The sequence below is a fragment of the Mustela nivalis genome (assembly GCF_964662115.1).
Source record: "Mustela nivalis genome assembly, chromosome: 3".
Classification (NCBI taxonomy): Eukaryota; Metazoa; Chordata; class Mammalia; order Carnivora; family Mustelidae; genus Mustela; species Mustela nivalis.
The window spans coordinates 9,735,648-9,755,763 of record NC_139022.1 but is presented as its reverse complement, the minus strand read 5'-3'; the positions used below and the strand labels follow the sequence as shown (position 1 = coordinate 9,755,763).

The 20,116-nt window shown below is 34.8% G+C and overlaps 1 protein-coding gene across 1 annotated transcript; it reads right to left on the bottom strand.

Annotated features, from left to right (window-relative positions):
* Nucleotides 1-11,178: 11,178 nt before the first annotated feature.
* LOC309861292 (olfactory receptor 2G2-like) lies at nucleotides 11,179-12,191 on the bottom strand (the record flags this gene model as incomplete). Its single annotated transcript, XM_082724099.1, has 1 exon — nucleotides 11,179-12,191. Exon 1 carries the CDS (start codon nucleotides 12,130-12,132, stop codon nucleotides 11,179-11,181), a length of 954 nt encoding a protein of 317 aa, XP_082580225.1. The 5' UTR covers nucleotides 12,133-12,191.
* Nucleotides 12,192-20,116: the final 7,925 nt, after the last annotated feature.

The following is a 20,116-nucleotide window of genomic DNA, read 5'->3' as shown; positions in this document are numbered from 1 at the left end:
GAAAAAAATCTCAAATAAAAAAAACCTAACCTTACATTGAAATTAACTTGGAAAATAACAAAAAGCAAAGCCTAAGTCCAATAGAAAGAAGTAATGAAATAACTGCAATTAGTAGAAAAATAAATTATATATATATATATATATATATATATATATATATATATACATGAATAAAACAGTGGAACAGAACAATGAAAGAGAAACTGGTTCTTTGAAAAAATGAAAAATAAATGAAATTGAGAAATCAGACTTATCAAAAACATAATGGAAAGTACACAGATAAATACAACCACAAATGAGAGAGGATAAATAATGAAGGACACTGAAGAAATGCAATTATAGGAAAATATTATGAAAACCTATATGCTGTGAAGGGGAGATGGCAGAGAAGTAGGAGACCCTGATTCTTTTTTTTTTTTTAAAGATTTTATTTATTTATTTGGCAGACAGAAATCACAAGCAGACAGAGGCAGACAGAGAGAGAGGAGGAAGCTGGCTTCCTGCTGAGCAGAGAGCCTGATGTGGGGCTCAATCCCAGGACCCTGAGATTATGACCTGAGCCAAAGGCAGAGGCTTTAACCCACTGAGAGCCACCAATCGTCCCCTAAAGTGAGCTAATTATTCACCAAAACACTCTGAACACCCATGAAATCATCCTGAGATGTAGGATTATAATGTTCTGCATCTCTATTGGGGCAGAAGACTCCAGTGGAGCAGTAAAGCAGAGAGGGCACAATTGAATTGATATCAGAGCATAAATAGAAGAGGGAGGGAGTCTCCAGAAGCATCCCATTGGAAAGTAATATCCCAATATGAGAGTGCCCTGGTAACCAGAATTAACTTGGATTCTGGTTAAAAGCACTCAAAAAGAGCAAAAGATCTTAAGGGGTCATTGATGGAATCAGGGGATAATAGGCATAGGCCTACACACATGTTCCCAGAACAGCCACCACCTATGACCACCTGTCCCAGAGAGAGTGTGGTCGAGCCTGCAGGGTTGTGTGGCTTGCATCACAACTCAGCTGGGCACACTGATGCCCCCGCAGGAGCTAGTCTGGTGACAACACCAGCCTGTATTTCCTTGAACACTTCTGTGCACTGCATGACCAGGGTCTTACCCACTCCCTGCCAGTGCCTGAGAAAGCTCTGCCCTTGAGCTAGCCAGTGGTGTCTAGGACCAACCAAGGATCTGGACTCTCCTAGCTGGGTCCAGTGACTTCAATGAAATCCTATTTGCTAACTTATACTACCCCTATTTATAAACAAGATTAAATCTCCCTTTATTTCTGTAAATTTGAGTCTTTTACCAAAGTTATCAAGACACACAGAAAGAATCAAAATAACCTTTCTCACACACTTGAAGGATTTAACCACCCTCCCATCTTTATCTTCTGTCAGTATTTCTGTGTATTTGGTTTTTGTTTGGGTATAATAAAACACTTATCCTTGGGGTTCATTTTCACTGGGTTCATTTTTTTTCTTTTTTCTTGTCATTTACTTTTGTCCATTTTTTTGTTTGCCCATTTTTGTTTGTATACCTTAATTTTGGGGCCCATTCTGTCTTTTTTTTCTGTCTCTCTCTCTCTCTCTCTTTTCTTTCTTTTAGGTGGTGAATTCTGATTGCTCATAAGCATTCCAGAGTACACCTTGCCTCAACGGCAGTTGATATATTTAGCTATAAATCCCCTCAACCACCTCTCACCAAAATGACTAGAAAGAGAAACACCCAAAAGAGGAAAAATTCAGAGGCTGCGCCCTTTCCTTCAGAGCTATTGGATATGGACATAAACAGAAAGGGAATTCAGGGTAAAAATTATCCAGGCAATGGCTAGGTTGGAGAAAACCATTAGTGACAACATAGAATCTCTAAGGGCAGAGTGAGAGCAGCCCAGGAATAAGTTAAAAATGCTATCAATGAGTTCCAATCTAATCTAAATATTCTAACAGCTAGGGTAACTGAGGCAGAATATAGAATTAGTGGTCTAGAGCACAAAATAATAGAGAACAGGAGGAGGCCTGGAAAAACAGCTAAGAAGCCATGAAAACAGAATTAGGGAAATAAATGATACCAGGAAACATTCTAACATCAGATTTATTGGGAATAATTATTATCCCCCCGAGGGGGAGGAGAAAGAAAGAAGACTAGAAAATATAGTTAAACAAATTCTCCATGAAAATCTTACCAGTCTGGAGAATGGAACCAACATTTGTTTCCTAGAGGCTGAAAGATCACCCCTCAAGATCAACAAATATAGAAAAACCACAAGACACTTGATTGTGAGACTGATGAGTCATAATTTGAGACAACAGCTTTAGAGAGCAGCTAAGGTGAAGAGATTCCTTACATACAGAGGAAGGTCCATCATAATAACATCAGACCTATTCACAGAAAGCTGGAATACCAGAAAGAGCTGACAAGACATATTCAGGGCACTAAATGAAAAGAATATGCAGCCAAGAATACTTTATGCAACAAGGTTGACATTCAAAATGGATGGAAAGATAAAGAGCTTTCAAGAATGGAAACGTTTAAAAGAGTATATGACCACGAAGCTGACACTCTAAGAAATATTAAGGGGTTCTATAAAAGAAAAAAAGAACCCAAGAGTGACATAGAACAGAAATTTACAGAGATACTCTATAGAAACAAGGACTTCACAGGCAAAATGATGTCAATAAAAACATATCTTTCAATAATCACTCTCAATGTGAATGGCCAAAAATTCTCAAAAAAAAAAAAAAAACAGCACAGGGTTACAGATTGGATAAAACGACAGGACTCATTCAAATACTGTCTACAAAGACCCATTTGGAACCTAAGGATACATTCAGACTGAAGGTGAAGAAGAATCTTTCATGTCAATGGACATCAAAAGAAAGCTTGGGTAGTGACTCTCACGCAGAGAAATCAGATTTTAAACTAAATAATGTAGTCAGAAACAAAGAAGTACAGTACATTATTCTGAAATGGTCTAGCCACCAAGAAGATCTAACAATTGTAAATATTTATGCCCCCAAAAGGGGAACCACCAACTACATAAGACAAATGTTAATCAAAATAAAGATTCATATTGACAAAAATACATTAATAGAAGGGGATGTTAACACGTCATTCTCATAAACAGACAGATCACCCAATCACAAAATGAGCATTGAATGACACAAAAGGAGCATTGAATGACACATTGAACCAGATGGAACCATAGATATAAGCCATAGATATACATAACACATAATCCTAAAACAACAGAATACTCATTCTTTTCCAGCACACATGGAATTTTCTCCAGAATAGAACATGTATTGGGTCACAAATCAGGGTTCAACCAATATGAAAAGATTGAGTTATTCCCTGCATATTCTTAGACCACAATGCTTTGAAACTGAAACTCAACCACAAGAACAAGTTTAGGAGGAATTCAAACACTTGGAACCTAAAAACAACCCTGCTTAAGAATGTTTGGATCAATAAGGAAATCAAAGAAGAACTTTAAAAATCCATGGAAACCAATCAGAATGAAGACACTCTGGCCCAAAGCCTATGGGATACAACAAAGGCGGTCCTAAGGGAGAAATACAAAGTCACCCAAGCCTCACTCAAAAAAAATTGAAAAATCCAGAATACACCAACTCTCTTTACACATTAAAGAACTGGAGAATCAACATCAAATTAAGCCAAACCAACACACAAAATAGAAAATAATCAAGATTAGAGCAAAGATCAATGATATAGAAACTAGAGATACAGTAGGACACATCAAAGAAACTAGAAGCTGGTTCTATGAAAGAATCAATAAGATAAATAAAACATGGGCCAAAGTAATCCAAAATAAAAGAGAAAGGACCCAAATTAATACAACTATGAATGAAAAGGGAGAGATCACAACTAACACCAAGGAAATAGAAATGATCATCAGAAATTATCAACTTTTATATACAAATAAGCAACCTAGATTAAATGGAATAATTCCTGGAAACCTATAAACTTTCAAAACTGAATCAGGAAGGAACTGAAACCTCACAGACCAATATCTAGTAACAAGAGAGAAACAGTGATCAAAAACCTCCCCCAAAACAAGAGTCCAGGACCTGATGGATCCCCTGGGGAATTCTGTGTAAAATTCAAAGAAGAAACAATACTTATTCTCCTAAAGCTGTTTCAAAAATAGAAGAAGTAAAACTTCCAGACTCTTTCTATGAAGTCAGAATTACCCTAATCCCCCAAACAGACAAAGAAACAACCAAAAAAGAGAATTTCAGACCAATTTGCCTAATCAATATGGATGCTAAGATTCTTTTTTTTTTAAGATTTTATTTCTTTATTTGACAGAGATAAATCACAAGTAGATGGAGAGGCAGGCAGAGAGAGAGAAGCAGGCTCCCTGCTGAACAGAGAGCCCAATACGGGACTCAATACCAGGACCCTGAGATCACGACCTGAGCTGAAGGCAGCGGCTTAACCCACTGAGCCACCCAGGCGCCCGGATGCGAAGATTCTCAACAAGATCCTAGCTAATACAATCCAACAGTACATTAAAAAGATTATACACTATGACGAGTTGGGATTTATCCCCTGTAGGCAAGAGTGTTTCAACACTCACAAATCAATTAATGTGATAGAACAAATCAATAAGAGAAGAGAGAAAATGACATTGTCCTCTCAGTTGATGCAGAAAAGCATTTGACAAGATACGGCATCTGTTCCTGATTAAAACGCTTCAAAGTATAGGTATAGAGGGAACATTCCTCAACTTCATAAAAGCTATCTATGAAAAACCCACAGCAAATATCCTCAATGGGAAAAAAACAACAGCCTTCCCTTTGAGATCAGGAACACAACAAAGATATCAACTCATGTCTCTGTTGTTCAACACAGTACTAGAAGTCCTAGCAACAGCCATCAGGCAACAAAAAGAAATAAAAGATATTCAAATTGGCAATGAAGAAGTCAAACTCTCTCACTTCACAGATGAATTGAGACTTTATATAGAATACCCAAAAGATTCCACCCTTCAAGTACTAGAACTCATAGAGCAATTCAGTAATGTGGCAACATACAAAATCAATGTACAGAAATCCAATGCTTACTTACACACTAACAATGAAAATATAGAAAGGGAAATTGGAGAATTGATTCAAATTATTATAGCACCAAGACCCATAACATACCTGGGAATACACATAGCCAAGGTTAGGTTCTGTACTTGTAAAGGATCTGTACTTGAGTAACTACAGAGCACTCATGAAAGAAATTGAAGAAGACATAAAAAAAATGAAAAGCATTCCATGATCAGGGATCAGATGGATAAACATTGTTAAAATGTTTATACTGGCATCATTTATTTCCCTGATTCTGTTTTTATGGTTTCTAAACTGTTTGTTCCAGGTTTCTTCCTGATCCTTTCTCTCTATCTGTCTGTCCTCCAGATCACTAATTCTATCTTCTGTCTCAGTTACCCTAGCTTTGAGAGAGTTTAGATTAGATTGGAACTCATTGAGAGCATTGTGAACCTCAGCCCTGGTAACTTTTAACTCTGCCCTAACATTTTGAACATCCTGTCTGGTCGCTTTCAGCTTGGCCCTAATCAATTCCGTTTGGTCATCCATGGCTTTCTCCAACCTAGTTGTTGCCTGGATAATTGTTAGCCTGAATTTTCTTTCCGACATATTGTCTCTGTTGATAGCCATTAGCTCTGTTGCTGAAGGTCCATCCTCTGTAATTTTCTTCTGTTGGACATTTCTCCTCCTAGTCATTTTGGTGAGAGATGACTGAACAGATGTAGCTGGATGTATCGATTGTGGTGCAGTCAAGGTGCACCCTGGAACACTTCTGAGTAATCAGGATTCCCCACCCATATGAGAGACAAAAGAAAAGAAAAAGAAAAAAAAAAGAAGAAAAAAGAGAGAGAGAGAGACAGGAAAGAAAGGGAAGATGAAGAAGGTTCAGCCCAAATGGGCCCCAAGGTAAGATTTATGAAGTTTACACACAAAAACAGACAAACACAAAGACTGATAAAAGTATATGACAAGAGAAAAAATATATATATATATGCAAATAAAGGAAGAACCTCATCAAAAAGAACCCCAAGTGTAAGATTTATATACTATCAGGACAAACACAAAAGCACAGAAACAATGGTGGAAGAAAAAGATGGGAGAGTGGTAATAAATTTTCTTTGTGGGTGAGGAAGGTTGTTTTGATTCTTCCTGGATGTATCTTGATATCTTTGTTAAAGGACTCAAGTTTCCTAAGATAAAGGAAGATTAAAAATTGGTTTACCTATAGGGGTAGTATTGATTGGGGAAAGGGGGTTATTTAAAGTTTAACTCTATATGAATATTAGAAAATAAAAATAAAAAGGAATAAACTAGACTAAACTAAACTAAAATTTAAAAAATTTCAAAAATAGAAATCCAAAAGAAAAACACAGGTGTATGTATCAAAAATTTCAGTTTAGAAGGCATAAAAACAGACACATAGACCAGTGCAACAGAGTAGAGAGTTCAGATATGGACCCTCAACTCTATAGGCAAATAATCTTCGACAAAACAGGAAAAAATATACAGTGGAAAAAGACAGTCTCTTCAATAAATCGTGCTGGGAAAACTGGGCAGCTATATGTAGAAGAATGAAACTCGACCATTCTCTTACACCGTACACAAAGATAAACTCAAAATGGATAAAAGACCTCAACGTGAGACAGGAATCCATCAGAATTCCTAGAGGAGAACATAGGCAGTAATCTCTCCGACATCAACCACAGCAATTTCTTTCATGATATGCTTCCAAAACCCTAAAGACCACCAATAAATTTCTAGAACTAAAAAAGGAATTCAGTAAAATCACAGGATACAAAATTAATATAAAACAATGTGTTGCATTTATATACACTAATAATGAAGTAGCAGAGAAAGAAATTAAGAGAGAAATTCCATTACCATTGCACCAAGAAGAATAAAATACCCAGGAATAAACTTAATCAAACAGATGAAAATCCTGCACTCAGAAAACTATAAAATACAAAATATTGGTGAAATTTAAGATGAAACAAACAAATGGAAAGATATTCCATGCTAATGTAAAGAAAGAATCATTATTATTAAAATGTCCATATTACCTAAAGCAATCTATAGATTGAGTACAATGCCTATGAAATTATCAAAAACACTGTTTATAGAGATAGAAGTAAACTAAAATTTGTATGAAACCATAAAAGACCTAAATTAGCCAAAGCAATCTTGAAAAAATAAATAAATGATAAGAAAACTGGAGATATTATCATCCCAGATTTCAAGTATAGTGATCAAAACAGTATGATACTGATACAAAGTAGACAGATCAGTAGAACAGAATAGAGAGCCCAGAAATAAACCCACACTTAAGTGGCCAATTAACCACAAAGGATGCAAGAATATATAATGGGGAGAAAACAGTCTTTTCAACAAGTCACATTGGGGAAAATGGACAGCTACATGCAGAAGAATGAAACTAGACCACTTTCTTACATCATACACAAAAATAAACTCAAAATGTATTAGAGACTTAGATATGACACCTGAAATAAAAAACTCCTAGAAGAGTACATTAAGCAATAGATCCTTTGACATAAGCTATAGAAACAGTTTTCTAGAAGTCTCCTCAGGCAAGGGGAATAAAACCAAAAGCTACTCAGACTTCATCAAAATAAAAGGTTTTGCACAGTGAAGGAAACTATAACTGAAACAAAAAGACATTGCACACCTGGGTGGCTCAGCAGGTTGAGTCCTGACCAGCTCAGGTCATGATCCCAGGGTCTTGGGATAAAGTCTGGCATCAGTCTCCTTACTCATTAGGGAGCCTGCTTCTCTCTCTGTCTGCCACTTCCTCTGCTGTGTTTCTCTTTATAGATAGATAATAGATAGATTAAAAAAAAAACATACTTATGACAAGGATGTAAAAAAAAAGGCAACCTAACAAATGGAAGAAGATATTTTCAAATGATATATACAATAAAGGATTAGTATCCAAAAATATATAAAGAACTTACACAAGTCAACATCAATAACAAAATAATAATAATCTGATTAGAAAATGGGCAGGAGACATGAATATACATTTTTGAAGAAGACATACAAATGACCAAAAGACATGAAAAGATGGCCAGCATCAGCAATCATCAAGGAATGCAAATGAAAACTACAGTGAGATATTACCTCACACCTGTCAGAATGCCTAAAAAAAAAAAAAAAAAAAAACACCTGTTGATGAATATGAGAAGACAAAGGAACACTCCTGCACTGCTGGTGGAGATTCAATTTGGTGCAGTGGAAGACTGTAAAGAGGTTTTTCAAAATATTAAAAATAGAGGGGCACCTGGGTGGCTCAGTCACTTAAGTGTCTGATTCTTGATTTTGCCTCAGGCCATGACCTCAGGGTCCTGAGATGGCGTCCCCTGTTGGGCTCTGGAGTGAGTCAGGCTCTGGGCTCAGTGGGACATCTGCTTGAGATTCTCTATCTCCCTCTCCTTCTGCATCTCACCCCACTTGTGTTATAATAAAGAAATAATCAATCAATCAATCAATTAACAAAATCTTAAAAAAATGGAGTTTCCATATGATCCAGTAATGTCATTGTTGGATATTCACCCAAAGAAAACAAAAACAATAATTTGAAGAGATATATGTATTCCTATGTTTATTGCAACATTGTTTAAAATAACCACAATATAGAAACAGCTCCTGTTGCCATTAACAGGTAAATGAAGAAAGACATGGTGTATGTGTGTGTGTGTGTTTTCCTGTGTGTGTGATGGAATATTATACAGTCATACATAATAATGAGATTTTGCCATTTATGACATGAATGGACATTGAGGGTATCATCTAAGTGAAATACATCACTCAGAGAAAGATAAATACCATGCGATTGTGCACATATGTGGAATTTAAGAAATAAAACAAATGAAGAAGCAGAGAGAAAAGACATAAAGACCCAGACTCTTAAACATAGTGAACAACCTGGTGATTGCCAGAGGGAAAATGGATGGGATTATGGGTGAGATAGATAAAGAAGATTAAGAGTATACTTGTCTTAAAGAGCTTTGAATAATCTATAGAATGCTTGAATATTGTACACCCAAAATAATATAACACTGTATGTTAATTGTACTAAAATTAAACACACACACACACACATGCACAAAGAGATAGAATCTAGGAAGAGCATTATCATTCTAATTATACCTCTGCATTAGAACAATTAGGAGTGATAATTCATTTCCTGACTTCTTATTCTTTATTTGAAATTATTACCACATCTGGACCTGCAGGATACTATCACAAAATTCTTCCTCATTTCATTGAATTTATATATTTATTCTGATGTATGTTTAAACACACAGCATGTTTGGAAGCTAAAGACCATACAATCAATGTTTGCTACAATTCAGTGAAATAGTGTTTACAAAAAACTCAGTGAAATAGAGTGTTTACAAACAAATCCCCAAGAATTAAGTTGAAATTAAGTCACTCATTTCCAGAAAAAAAAATTTAATTCAAATTGATTAGCCAACATACAGTACATCACTAGCTTTTCATGCAGAGTTTAATGATTCATTAGTTGTGTATAACACCCAGAAAATAAGTGTTCTAAGCAAAGGCCATTTAGAGTAAAGTCCTGGGAAACAAATCATCAGTGCTATGGCATAAACAACAAGACTAGTTTAACTAAACTCTCATCTGGAATATAAATCTCCAAGTTAAGAAAATGTGTTTAAATATAGAAATGTAGAGTTACCTAACAATAGTGAATGTTTTTTATTTATATGTATTTGCAAGCCCTAGAGTATTATATAGCTAAGCTTTTTCTTATGAATCAGACATCACTGTTAGTCATTTCCAGAAAAGAAATGTGGTTTGTCATAGTGATCCAAAGGGGCACGTGTACCTGAATGTTTTAACAGCAATGTCAACAATAGCCAAACTATGGAAAGAACCCAGATGTCCATCACCAGATGAATGGATAAAGAAGATGTGGGGTATATATACAATGGAATACTATGCAGCCATTAAAAGAAATGAAATCCTGCCATTTGTGATGACATGGATGGAACTAGAGGATATTATTCTTAGTGAAATAAGTCAATTGGAGAAAGACAACTATCATATGATCTCCCTGATATGAGGAAGTGGAGATGCAATGTGGGGGGCTTGGGGGTAGGAAAAGAATAATTGAAACAAGATGGGATCGGGAGGGAGACAAACCATAAGAGACTCTTAATCTCACAAAGCAAACTGAGGGTTGCTGGGGGGAGAGGGAGGAAGAGGTGAGTGAGGTTGTGGACATTGGGGAGGGTATGTGCTATGGTGAGTGCTGTGAAGTGTGTAAACATGGTGATTCATAGACCTGTACTCCTGGGGCTAATAATACATTATATGCTTATATAAAAAAGAAAACACTAAAAAAGCAAAGAAATGTGGTTTGTCAATCACTTAGTCATTTAGTCAGATCTGGTTTATTGGCTCAACTACTTTTGTCAGTCACTTAGAACTGCTTTTATTGGCTCAACTACAAAATAATAGAACCAGGTTGATTCTTTCTACTTTATCCTCTACCTGAATGTATGGTTTTTGTTCCATGTCGATTATGCTCTTCTACACATTGATATCACATTCTAAGAGGATAGAGTGTTGGAGGAAATAAAATTTCTGCCTCATAACAGTTTGCCTCAATTTCTTCCATCGTTGGTGCAACTTTGGAAAAGGGAAGACACGGGTTCAACTAGAGATACAGGAAAGCTGAGAGACTAAAAATGTTTTTCACAAATAAAGAAAAAAGAAATGACTAGTTTAAAACATTCCTCAATTTTTTTTTTCTCAACATGGGAAAACAACAATTTCAGAGGGGTTTCATAGATGATATATTTCAGGAGGAAAGATATTTAAGAATAGATTGAAATAGTGACTTTTTTGATATTTTTTGTTGTTATTGATACAAAGTTGGTACTAGACACATATATTCCACAGTATATTATATAATGTTGTATAAATAATTAACCAAAAGAAAATGGGAGAAAATGACTCAAATAGGCTTTTATTAAAAATTTTAATGTTTAAAAAAAGTTTAATTTTGTTTTTACCACACACAAAGAGATGTTTATCATGGTCGTGCTTTTTAAAAAACCTTTTTTTAAAAAATAATCATGTAAACTTTATTCCCAGAATCTTTCCTAGAACTTTCCTTAGTGCCCACTTAACCTCTTTATTTCTCAAAGTATAGATAAGGGGGTTGAGCATGGGGGTCACCACGGTGTAAAAGAGGGAAACAAACTTTCCCTGGTCCTTGGATCTACTCTTGGCTGGCTGCAGATACATGAAGATGATGGTTCCATAGAAGATTATGACAACCATCAGGTGGGAGGAGCAGGTCCCAAATGCTTTCTTTCTTCCAAAAGCTGACTTAATCCTCAAAACTGCTTGAGTAATGTAGCCATAGGAAACCAGGATGATGGAAACAGGTACTATAAGGAAGATAATGCTAGCTACAAAGAGCTCAGCCTCATTGAAAGTGGTGTCCACACAAGCCAACTTGATGAGTACAGGGACCTCACAGATGAAATGATCCACTTGATGATGTCCACAGAAAGGTAGCTTCAAGGTGAGAGTGGACTGTACTAGAGTAGTGACCAACCCACTGAGCCATGCCAAAGATGCCAAAGCCATACAAAGATGAGGATGCATTATGACAGTGTAGTGGAGGGGACGGCAGATGGCAATGTAGCGATCATAGGACATCACAGCTAGGAGGACACATTCTGTAGATCCCAGGGCAAGAGAGACATAGAGCTGAACCACACAGCCACCATAGGTGATGTTTTTCATAGGATCCCACAAGTTTACCAAGAGCTGAGGAATAACACTGCTTGTAAAACATATATCCAAAAAGGAGAGATGAGAAAGGAAAAAATACATTGGCGTATGAAGCTTGGATTCCAGACGAGATAACAGAATGATGGTGGTATTCCCAAAAATGGTTAATAAATACAAGATCAAAATGACCACAAATAGAACCTTCTGTAACTGGGGATAATCAGAAAACCCCAAAAGGACGAAACCTGTTAGTCTGGTCTCATTGGTACTCCTCATCATCCCCATATGCAAAGTGTGTTCCCAAAGACTGCTACAGTTGAGAAAGATGACATATTATATAAGGTCAAATGAGACAGTATACTTCCCCCAAAAGTATTCTATGTTAAGTTCTTAGAAGCTATGTCCTTACATCTAGTAGCTTAGATCTTTTTTCCTACTATGTGCATTGTAAATAAATGCGCATCTTCTCCTCTGATGCTTTCTAAAATAGAGAAGAGCAGACATATGTAAAAAAATAATAATCAAGCTACAATAATTAGAACCTATGGTACGGGCATAAATGTAGATGTATATGTCAGTGGAGTAAAATGAAGGCCCGGATAGAACCCATTTATATACAACCACTGGATTGTCAACAAAGTTACCAGGGATACATAATGGGAAAAAGATAGTCTTTTCAATAAATGGTGCTGGGAAAGCTAAATATGCACATACAAAATAATGAAGTTGGATGTCTAGCTTACACTATACGCACCATTAATCAACTCCAAATGTATTGAAAACTTAAATGTAAGATCTAAAACATAAACTTTTAGGAGAAACATAAAGGAAAAGCTTTATGACATTGGTCTTGACAATATCTTTATAGCTACGACACCAAAATCACAGATAACAAAAGGAATATCTAGGAAATGGAAGAAAATATTTGTAAAACAAATATCCAATAATGAGTTAATATCCAAAATATGTAAGAATCACAAATGAAACAATAGCAAAATAAATAAATAGATAGATGATAGATAAATAAATTAATAAAAACTTAATAAAAAAGTAGGCAAAGTCTTGAATGGATATTTCTCCAAATGAGACATAGAGATTTTGAATAGGTATAGGAAAAAGTGCTTGGCATTGTCATCATCAAGATAATACAATGAAAAATACAATATCACATCATACCTGTAAATATGGATGTTAGCAAAAAAGACAGGGAATGTTGACAAGGTTTTGGAGAAATTAGAATCCTTATATGGTGTCGGTGGGGATGTAAAATGGTACAGTCATTATGAAAAACAGAATCAACATTTCTCAAAAATTAAAAACAAAACTTCCATAGGACCTAACAGTCCCATTTCTGGTATATACCCAAAAGAGCTGAGATCAAGATCTCAAAGAAATGTCTTTATTTTTGTGTTCATTACGGCATTATTTACAACAGCCAACTTAAGTGTCCATCTATGGGTGAATAGATATGGTATTTATTACTCACTCTTAATGAATATTATATCATTTGATATTAATGTAATGTTATTCAGTTTTAAAAAAAGAAATCCTGCAATGCACAACATGGATAAACCTTCAGGGCATTATGCCAAGTGAAATAAGCCAGACACAGAAGGAAAAATACTCCTCTTATGTGAGGTATATAAAACAGTTAAATCTACAGAAATAAAAAATAAAATGGTGTGGTGGCCAGAGGATGGGAGGAGAGAAAAATAGGAAGTTGTTCAATGGTTATAAAGTTACAGTCATACAAATGAATAAATTCTAGAAAACTACTGTCCAGCATATTGCTTGAATTTAACAATACAGTTATGCAATTAAATTTAATTATGCAATTAAAATGTGTTAAGTGGGCAAATTATGTTAAGTATTTTTACCACACACACACACACACACACACACACGGACACAAGTAAACTAGAAAACTTTTGCAGGTAATTTATTACCTTGATTGTGGGAATAGTTCATATATATGTCCAGATTCATCAACTCTACACTTCAAATATGTGAAGATTTTTGTGTATCAGTTATATGTCAATAAAACTCTGTGTGTCTTGAGGGAAGCAATATTATCTATTGCAGGAAATAAATTAGACCATCATTTCCATCCAATCAAATTTACCTCTTTATATTAACATCTTTCTAGTTAACAGAAAGATGGGAAATACAACTAATTTCAATAGAAGGAAAAAACAGGCTTGTTTTAAGCAAATTTCAATCAAGAGGAAATAAAACCATTTTCATCACCCAAAATAGCGGAAGCCATTTATAAATTTATATTTTTAAAAATATAGCAGATGTAATGGTCATTACATTTTTCAAATGGCATTACTTTAAAAATCAAGTCCTGAGAGCTTATGTGACCCAGTCAAAGGCACACATATACTTAACAAGTGTATTATATACACTATATAGTATATATTATTATGTATTATATATGTGATATATTATTATATATTAAATATGTATTATATACACTATGTAGTATATATAATATAGTATTATATAATATTATAGTGTATTTTATATATAGTGTATTATATATATATATATATATATAGTGTATTGTATACACTTAACAAGTCTATTTCTTCCTCCAGTTAATTCTCCACACTACCTTTCTTCTTCCTTCTCATTATGTTTATTTCTTAGGGGTTTTTTGTTGGTGGTGGTGGTTGTTTTTTTTTTTTTTTGTTTTGTTTTGTTTGTTTTGCCTGCTCCTTTTTTCAGAGACTCAGGATACTCCAGGCTCTATTATCAATTTTTAGGAAGTGAAATCCTATCCATATGGCTTTAGATTTCTTTTTCCTGAAATCATGCCTACTTTAGTCATCAGCTCAAAGTGTGAATGCAAAATGTGGCTCTTGTTTTGGAAACAATTAATTAAGGGGCTATTTTATTTCCAATGATGGCACTGTATCCAATTTATAAAATAATGATACTTAGCAAGCTAGTAATTATGATTTCATCATAAAAATGTGAGTCCTTCTCTTACATTGCTGCTACCAATGAAATCTTCCTCAGTATCATACTTCAATACTATACTCCAAAGCCTTTGTCCTTATTTGAATGGGAAACTAGCTAATGGGGTAATTTTTTTTTTTTGCACATGACTAGATAATATAAAACATCTTCTCTATTTGCTTACATGACTAAGTTGTGTATGTATCTGTTTACAACAGCTTCTGAGAGTCATGAGGCCAAGGGTCATATAAAATGTAATTTTGTAGCACCCAATCCTTAGATGGCTCAGCACAAAGTAGTCTCCCCCAAATTAGTCAGCAATTCATCTAAATTACATTCACCATTTCATACCTATTTTATTTTCCCTAAAGAGACTAACACATCTCTAGTCAATAGTAGAGTTACTAGAGATACCATTACCAAATGAATGAATAAGCAGGCCTTACCAATCTTCCTCCACCTTAGAGCTGACTCAAACACATGTTATTCTGCCATATATTTAAACATGGCTATATTAGAATTGCTAAAATCAACAACATAGGAAACAACAGGTGCTGGCAAAGATGCAGAGAAAGGAAAATCCCCTTATACTGTTGGTGGGAATGCAAACTGGTGTAGCCCTCTGGAAACAGGTTGGAGGTTCCTCAAGATGTTAAAAATAGAGCTACTCTATGGCCCAGCAATTGTACTACCAAGTATTTATCCAATGGATACAAAAATACTGGTTTGAAGGGACATGTGTCCTGATGTTTATAGCAGCATTGTCAACAATAGTTAAACTATGGAACTCCACTTCAATCTTGTAATTACAAAATGGAACCATCCTGTAATATCTTGATTACTAGTTTGTCTATTTGCCCCATTCTTTCCCAGTAGGAAACTTCATATATTTTATCTATTACTAAAGAAAATATATGTCTATTACAAAAACAAATGCTTCCTTTTTCAAATTCATTTTTTTCTTGGGTAAATATTATGCAGAATTAATTGTTTTTAGTTCTGTCTTTGTCACTTCATGTATGAGCCCTGCAAAATGTCCGCAGCCTCATTGGTGAACCCTGAAACCACTACCTTTAATATGCATGGGGAATAAACATTGCCTCAGTCTACCCTCCTCCTGAACTTTTATTGATTTCACTCTACCCATCCACAAGTGGACTCACAGAGAGCAGCAGTGTCCAGTCACCTGCCAAAGATGCATTGCAGAGTTTACAGAAAGCAGTTAATTCCCCTTCAGATAACACTGAGTTTGGACCTTTTAGTTGTAGCAATTTTTCTGATCAAGTTAGAAATCCTCATTACTCATTAAGGGCATCATAAATTACTAAGCTTTGAAGGTTTTTAATTAGTTCTATAGAAAAATTATTAAGCTATAAATATTGACCGTGAATGCAGTATTTCCACAACTTTTCTCTTCAAATCTTATAGCTTCAACATATCAAACAGGGAGCAGAAAGAGAATATTCTAAACAGGAACAATTCTAAAACTATGGAATGTGTAAACATATGTATCACATTCCATATATGTGTGCCTAAATTAGAGAAATTCTGTATAGTCATATGTCCCTATATATGCAGATACACAGGAAGCTGCTCAGAGCAGTGGCTTATAGGAGTGGTAGACCTCTGGGAGAGAGATGGGATTTTGCTACTCACCGTTTTATTATTTTGACTTGTGTAACACAAATAGTAATTGTTCAAATATAAATAAATATTTTTTCCTATTTTAAAAAGATGGAGTGAAAAAAGATCATGTTTAGCAAGTAGTCTAATAAAACATGCCTCAATTTTAAAGTATATAAAAGTGTATCTAATATATATTAAGCAACGTTCACTACAAATAAATGCACTTAATGAGGAAAACACAAAAAAGCATTCAGGGGAAGAAAAGAAGAAGAGAAAGAAAGAAAGAAAGAAAGAAAGAAAGAAAGAAAGAAAGAAAGAAAGAAAGAAAGAAAGAAAGAATTGTTCTGTTTATTCAGGAAACAATAAGCCTAGATCACTATGTACATCCAAAGGTGGGTATTTAAGAAATATAAAAACATCGAACATAGGTTTTGAACATCTCAAAAAAAGAAACTAAAGTACAAAACAAGACCAAGGACAAAGACAAAAAAGAAAATGTGCGACCTTCAAGAAACAAAAGTGCAATGAAGAACATATACTTGCAGAAGAATTTTTCCAAAAACCAGTATAAATATTTAGGAAGCAAACAGTAGTTCTTCACACTCAAGAAATTTAAGACAAGGGTGTTACTAAAACAAATGATTCAAAACAACCGTTGATTTTAAAAGGTAACCTGGCTGTAGAAAATGATTAAGGACATATAGAGCAATTACATCCTAATTTGTATTAAGGAAGTAAAAACAAAGCTGGAGTAAAAGATATGCCTAAGTAACTTGCCCAGAATGGAATAAAGGAGAAAGACAATGACAGGTGACATGAAAGAGTTAAAAACATAATATATCATAAGATTTTCAAAGTTAGTAAATTTTGACATTAAACACTCACAATTTAACATTATGAAAGCTAACATGGAAGCTAAAGTCCTAATTCTCACAGTTATTTTATAACTATACATTAATCTACAATGAGACATAGCCCTACTAAATTCCCATAAAACAAACATAAAATACACAACACACTGGTCATATAATAAAGTTTGTGTTATTGACCAGGTATTAAGCTTTAATGAAAAGCTCAATTATGTGGAGAAAAGAAATTTCTCTCATTCTATTCTCTAAATAATTGCTGTGGAACTTAAATATATAATAGAAATTTAAGTGAAAGAGTGTGCCAAAATTTCAATTGGGGATTATTAAATGAATTTTTTAAAAATTTGAATATTAAAATGTATACAGTTTTTAATACTTCTTTTAAAAAGATAAAATGAGAAAAAAATAAGAAATAAGTTAGAAAAATGTCAGAAAATAAAATCTAGTAAAAATAAAGATAATATTTTACATAGCATAATAAACAAAAGTAATCATGAATATTAATATAACATCACCCAAAAGTATAAAAATAGCATATTATAGTAACACAAAAGTAACAAGATAATTTTTAAAAATATTTCAGAAACAGCTTAATAATTTAATAATTTTCATATAAAACAGCAAATTAAGAGGCTATATTGTAAACTTATTGTACTTTTTTTTACAAAACTGTAAAACACCTGCATTACAAAATACTATCACTGTTTTCTTAATTAAAGCAAAAAATATCTATAAAAAAAGACACTTTTCCTTAAATATGCAGGGATACAATGGAAACAATGAGATTGTCTATTTGGGAACCAAGTAACTCATGCTAATCATTGCCTCTTTTACCAATATTGAAGAAGTTTCTTTCAAAGTCCAATCAACTTCCCTTCCAGTCCCTCCAGATGCTGACCATGCCCCATTATGCTTCTGTTTCTCCTTTCTGTGCAGACTAGTCTTCCTTGCCATTCAAACACACTATATCCTGGCCCCTAAACTATCATATAAAGCTGAATTTTGCATTTGACAACTGAAAAGACTTTTAACATGAGCATTTTTAGTCCCTTTGTCTAGAACCTACCCATAGTGACAAGCAGCATCCCATGGGACAGGGTTCTCTACACCTTTGCAGATAATGCTTTCTGTGTCTCCACAGTCACTCACCACTTTTAAAGACCACTAATTGTGCCAACCTCAGAACATGAAATGATCCTAATCAATGCTATTTTAAATATACCTCTAATCTATCTGCCTTATAATATAGTAAACATCTGGATATTTCCATATCACACAGGGTCCAGCCTGATTATCATATCTGATTATCATTGATAAAGCCCATGCCCCCTGCTTGTGCCAGACACCTCCATAGCCGCTCACCCCCACTTGGAGCTTTTTCTCCTTTAAAACCTATTCACCAGATTTCAGCTCTAGAGTCACTTTCCCAGTCTGCTATTCTAGGTTGACCCTATCAGAAATGCTACATGGATCACCGGATTTTGTGAATTCCTACATCTTACCTCCTTTTCCAAGTGGAATTATTTTCATTTTGAGAATAGTGCGCCCTCCATTATTTCACTGTGTGATTGTAGGGCATGAGTTGAAAATGCTATTTTAATGATGAGCCCATGTATTCTAAATGTTGCTATAAACTATTTAACCTGCTACTCTGTTCTGGAAGACCCCCCACACACACCCCTTTTATTCCTTTTATTCCTTTCCAACTACAAAACACAAAAACAAGAACTTACTTTAAACATACTAAAAGCAACTTTCTCATCCAAATAGAATAAATCTAGGCCAAAGGACACAAATATTGTCAGCTAACTAGATGTACTTTTTAATACAGGAAAAGTTGCACTCAAAAGCATTTTTTTAAAAAAATTGAGTTTAGGGTGCCTGGGTGGCTCAGTGGGTTAAGCCTCTGCCTTCAGCTCAGGTCATGATCTCAGGGTTCTGGGATCCAGTCCCACATTGGGCTCTCTGCTCAGCAGGCAGCCTGCTTCCCCTCTCTCTCTCTGCCTGTCTCTCTGCCTACTTGGGATCTCTCTCTCTCTCTCTGTGTCAAATAAATAAGTAAAATCTTTAAAAAAAATTGAGTTCAGAGGCAGCTGGGTGGCTCTGTTGGTTAAGCAACCAGCTCTTGGTTTGGCCTCAGGTTGTATTCTTGGGGTCATGGGATTGCCCCGGCATTCTGCTCCCCACTCAGTGGGCAGTTGGTCTGCTTCTCTTCCTCTACACCTCCCCCACTCTCTCAAATAATTTATTAATTAAAAACTCTTTTTAAAAAATTGAATTCAAATGTTCTCTCAAAACAAGATAATTATGGCATGTGCCATGAAAGGAGGGAGCATGCTGATATAAAATACAAGCATCTTCATTTTCTATAGAATCAAAGATAGCCCCAGAGCAGTTCAGGAGACTGTGGCTACAAGTAGACAAAGCAGCAAAGAGGGTGGTAAGTGGACATACATGCCATATATTGATCTCCTTTTAGAGCCAATTTTTTTGAGAATTTACTTGTAGTCAGAATTAAGATGAATTGGTTGAGCAAATAATGTATATTTTCAATCAATTCCCTTTTAATTCAATGAGATTGTCACCATACCCTGGTAAGATGTTTCACAAATGTTTATTAAATGCAAAAATATTTAGGTGAGAATGATTATTTTTTTCAGTTTGAAGACTATAGAAGAATCAGGAGTGAACAATTTAAACACAGTCTTGGCTGCCTTTGAGCAGAAGGAATATTGGGTATAAGAAAGAGAGAGATAACAAAATAAAAAGAATTTTATGAGATATTTCCTGTTTGGTTGTGAATAATCAAA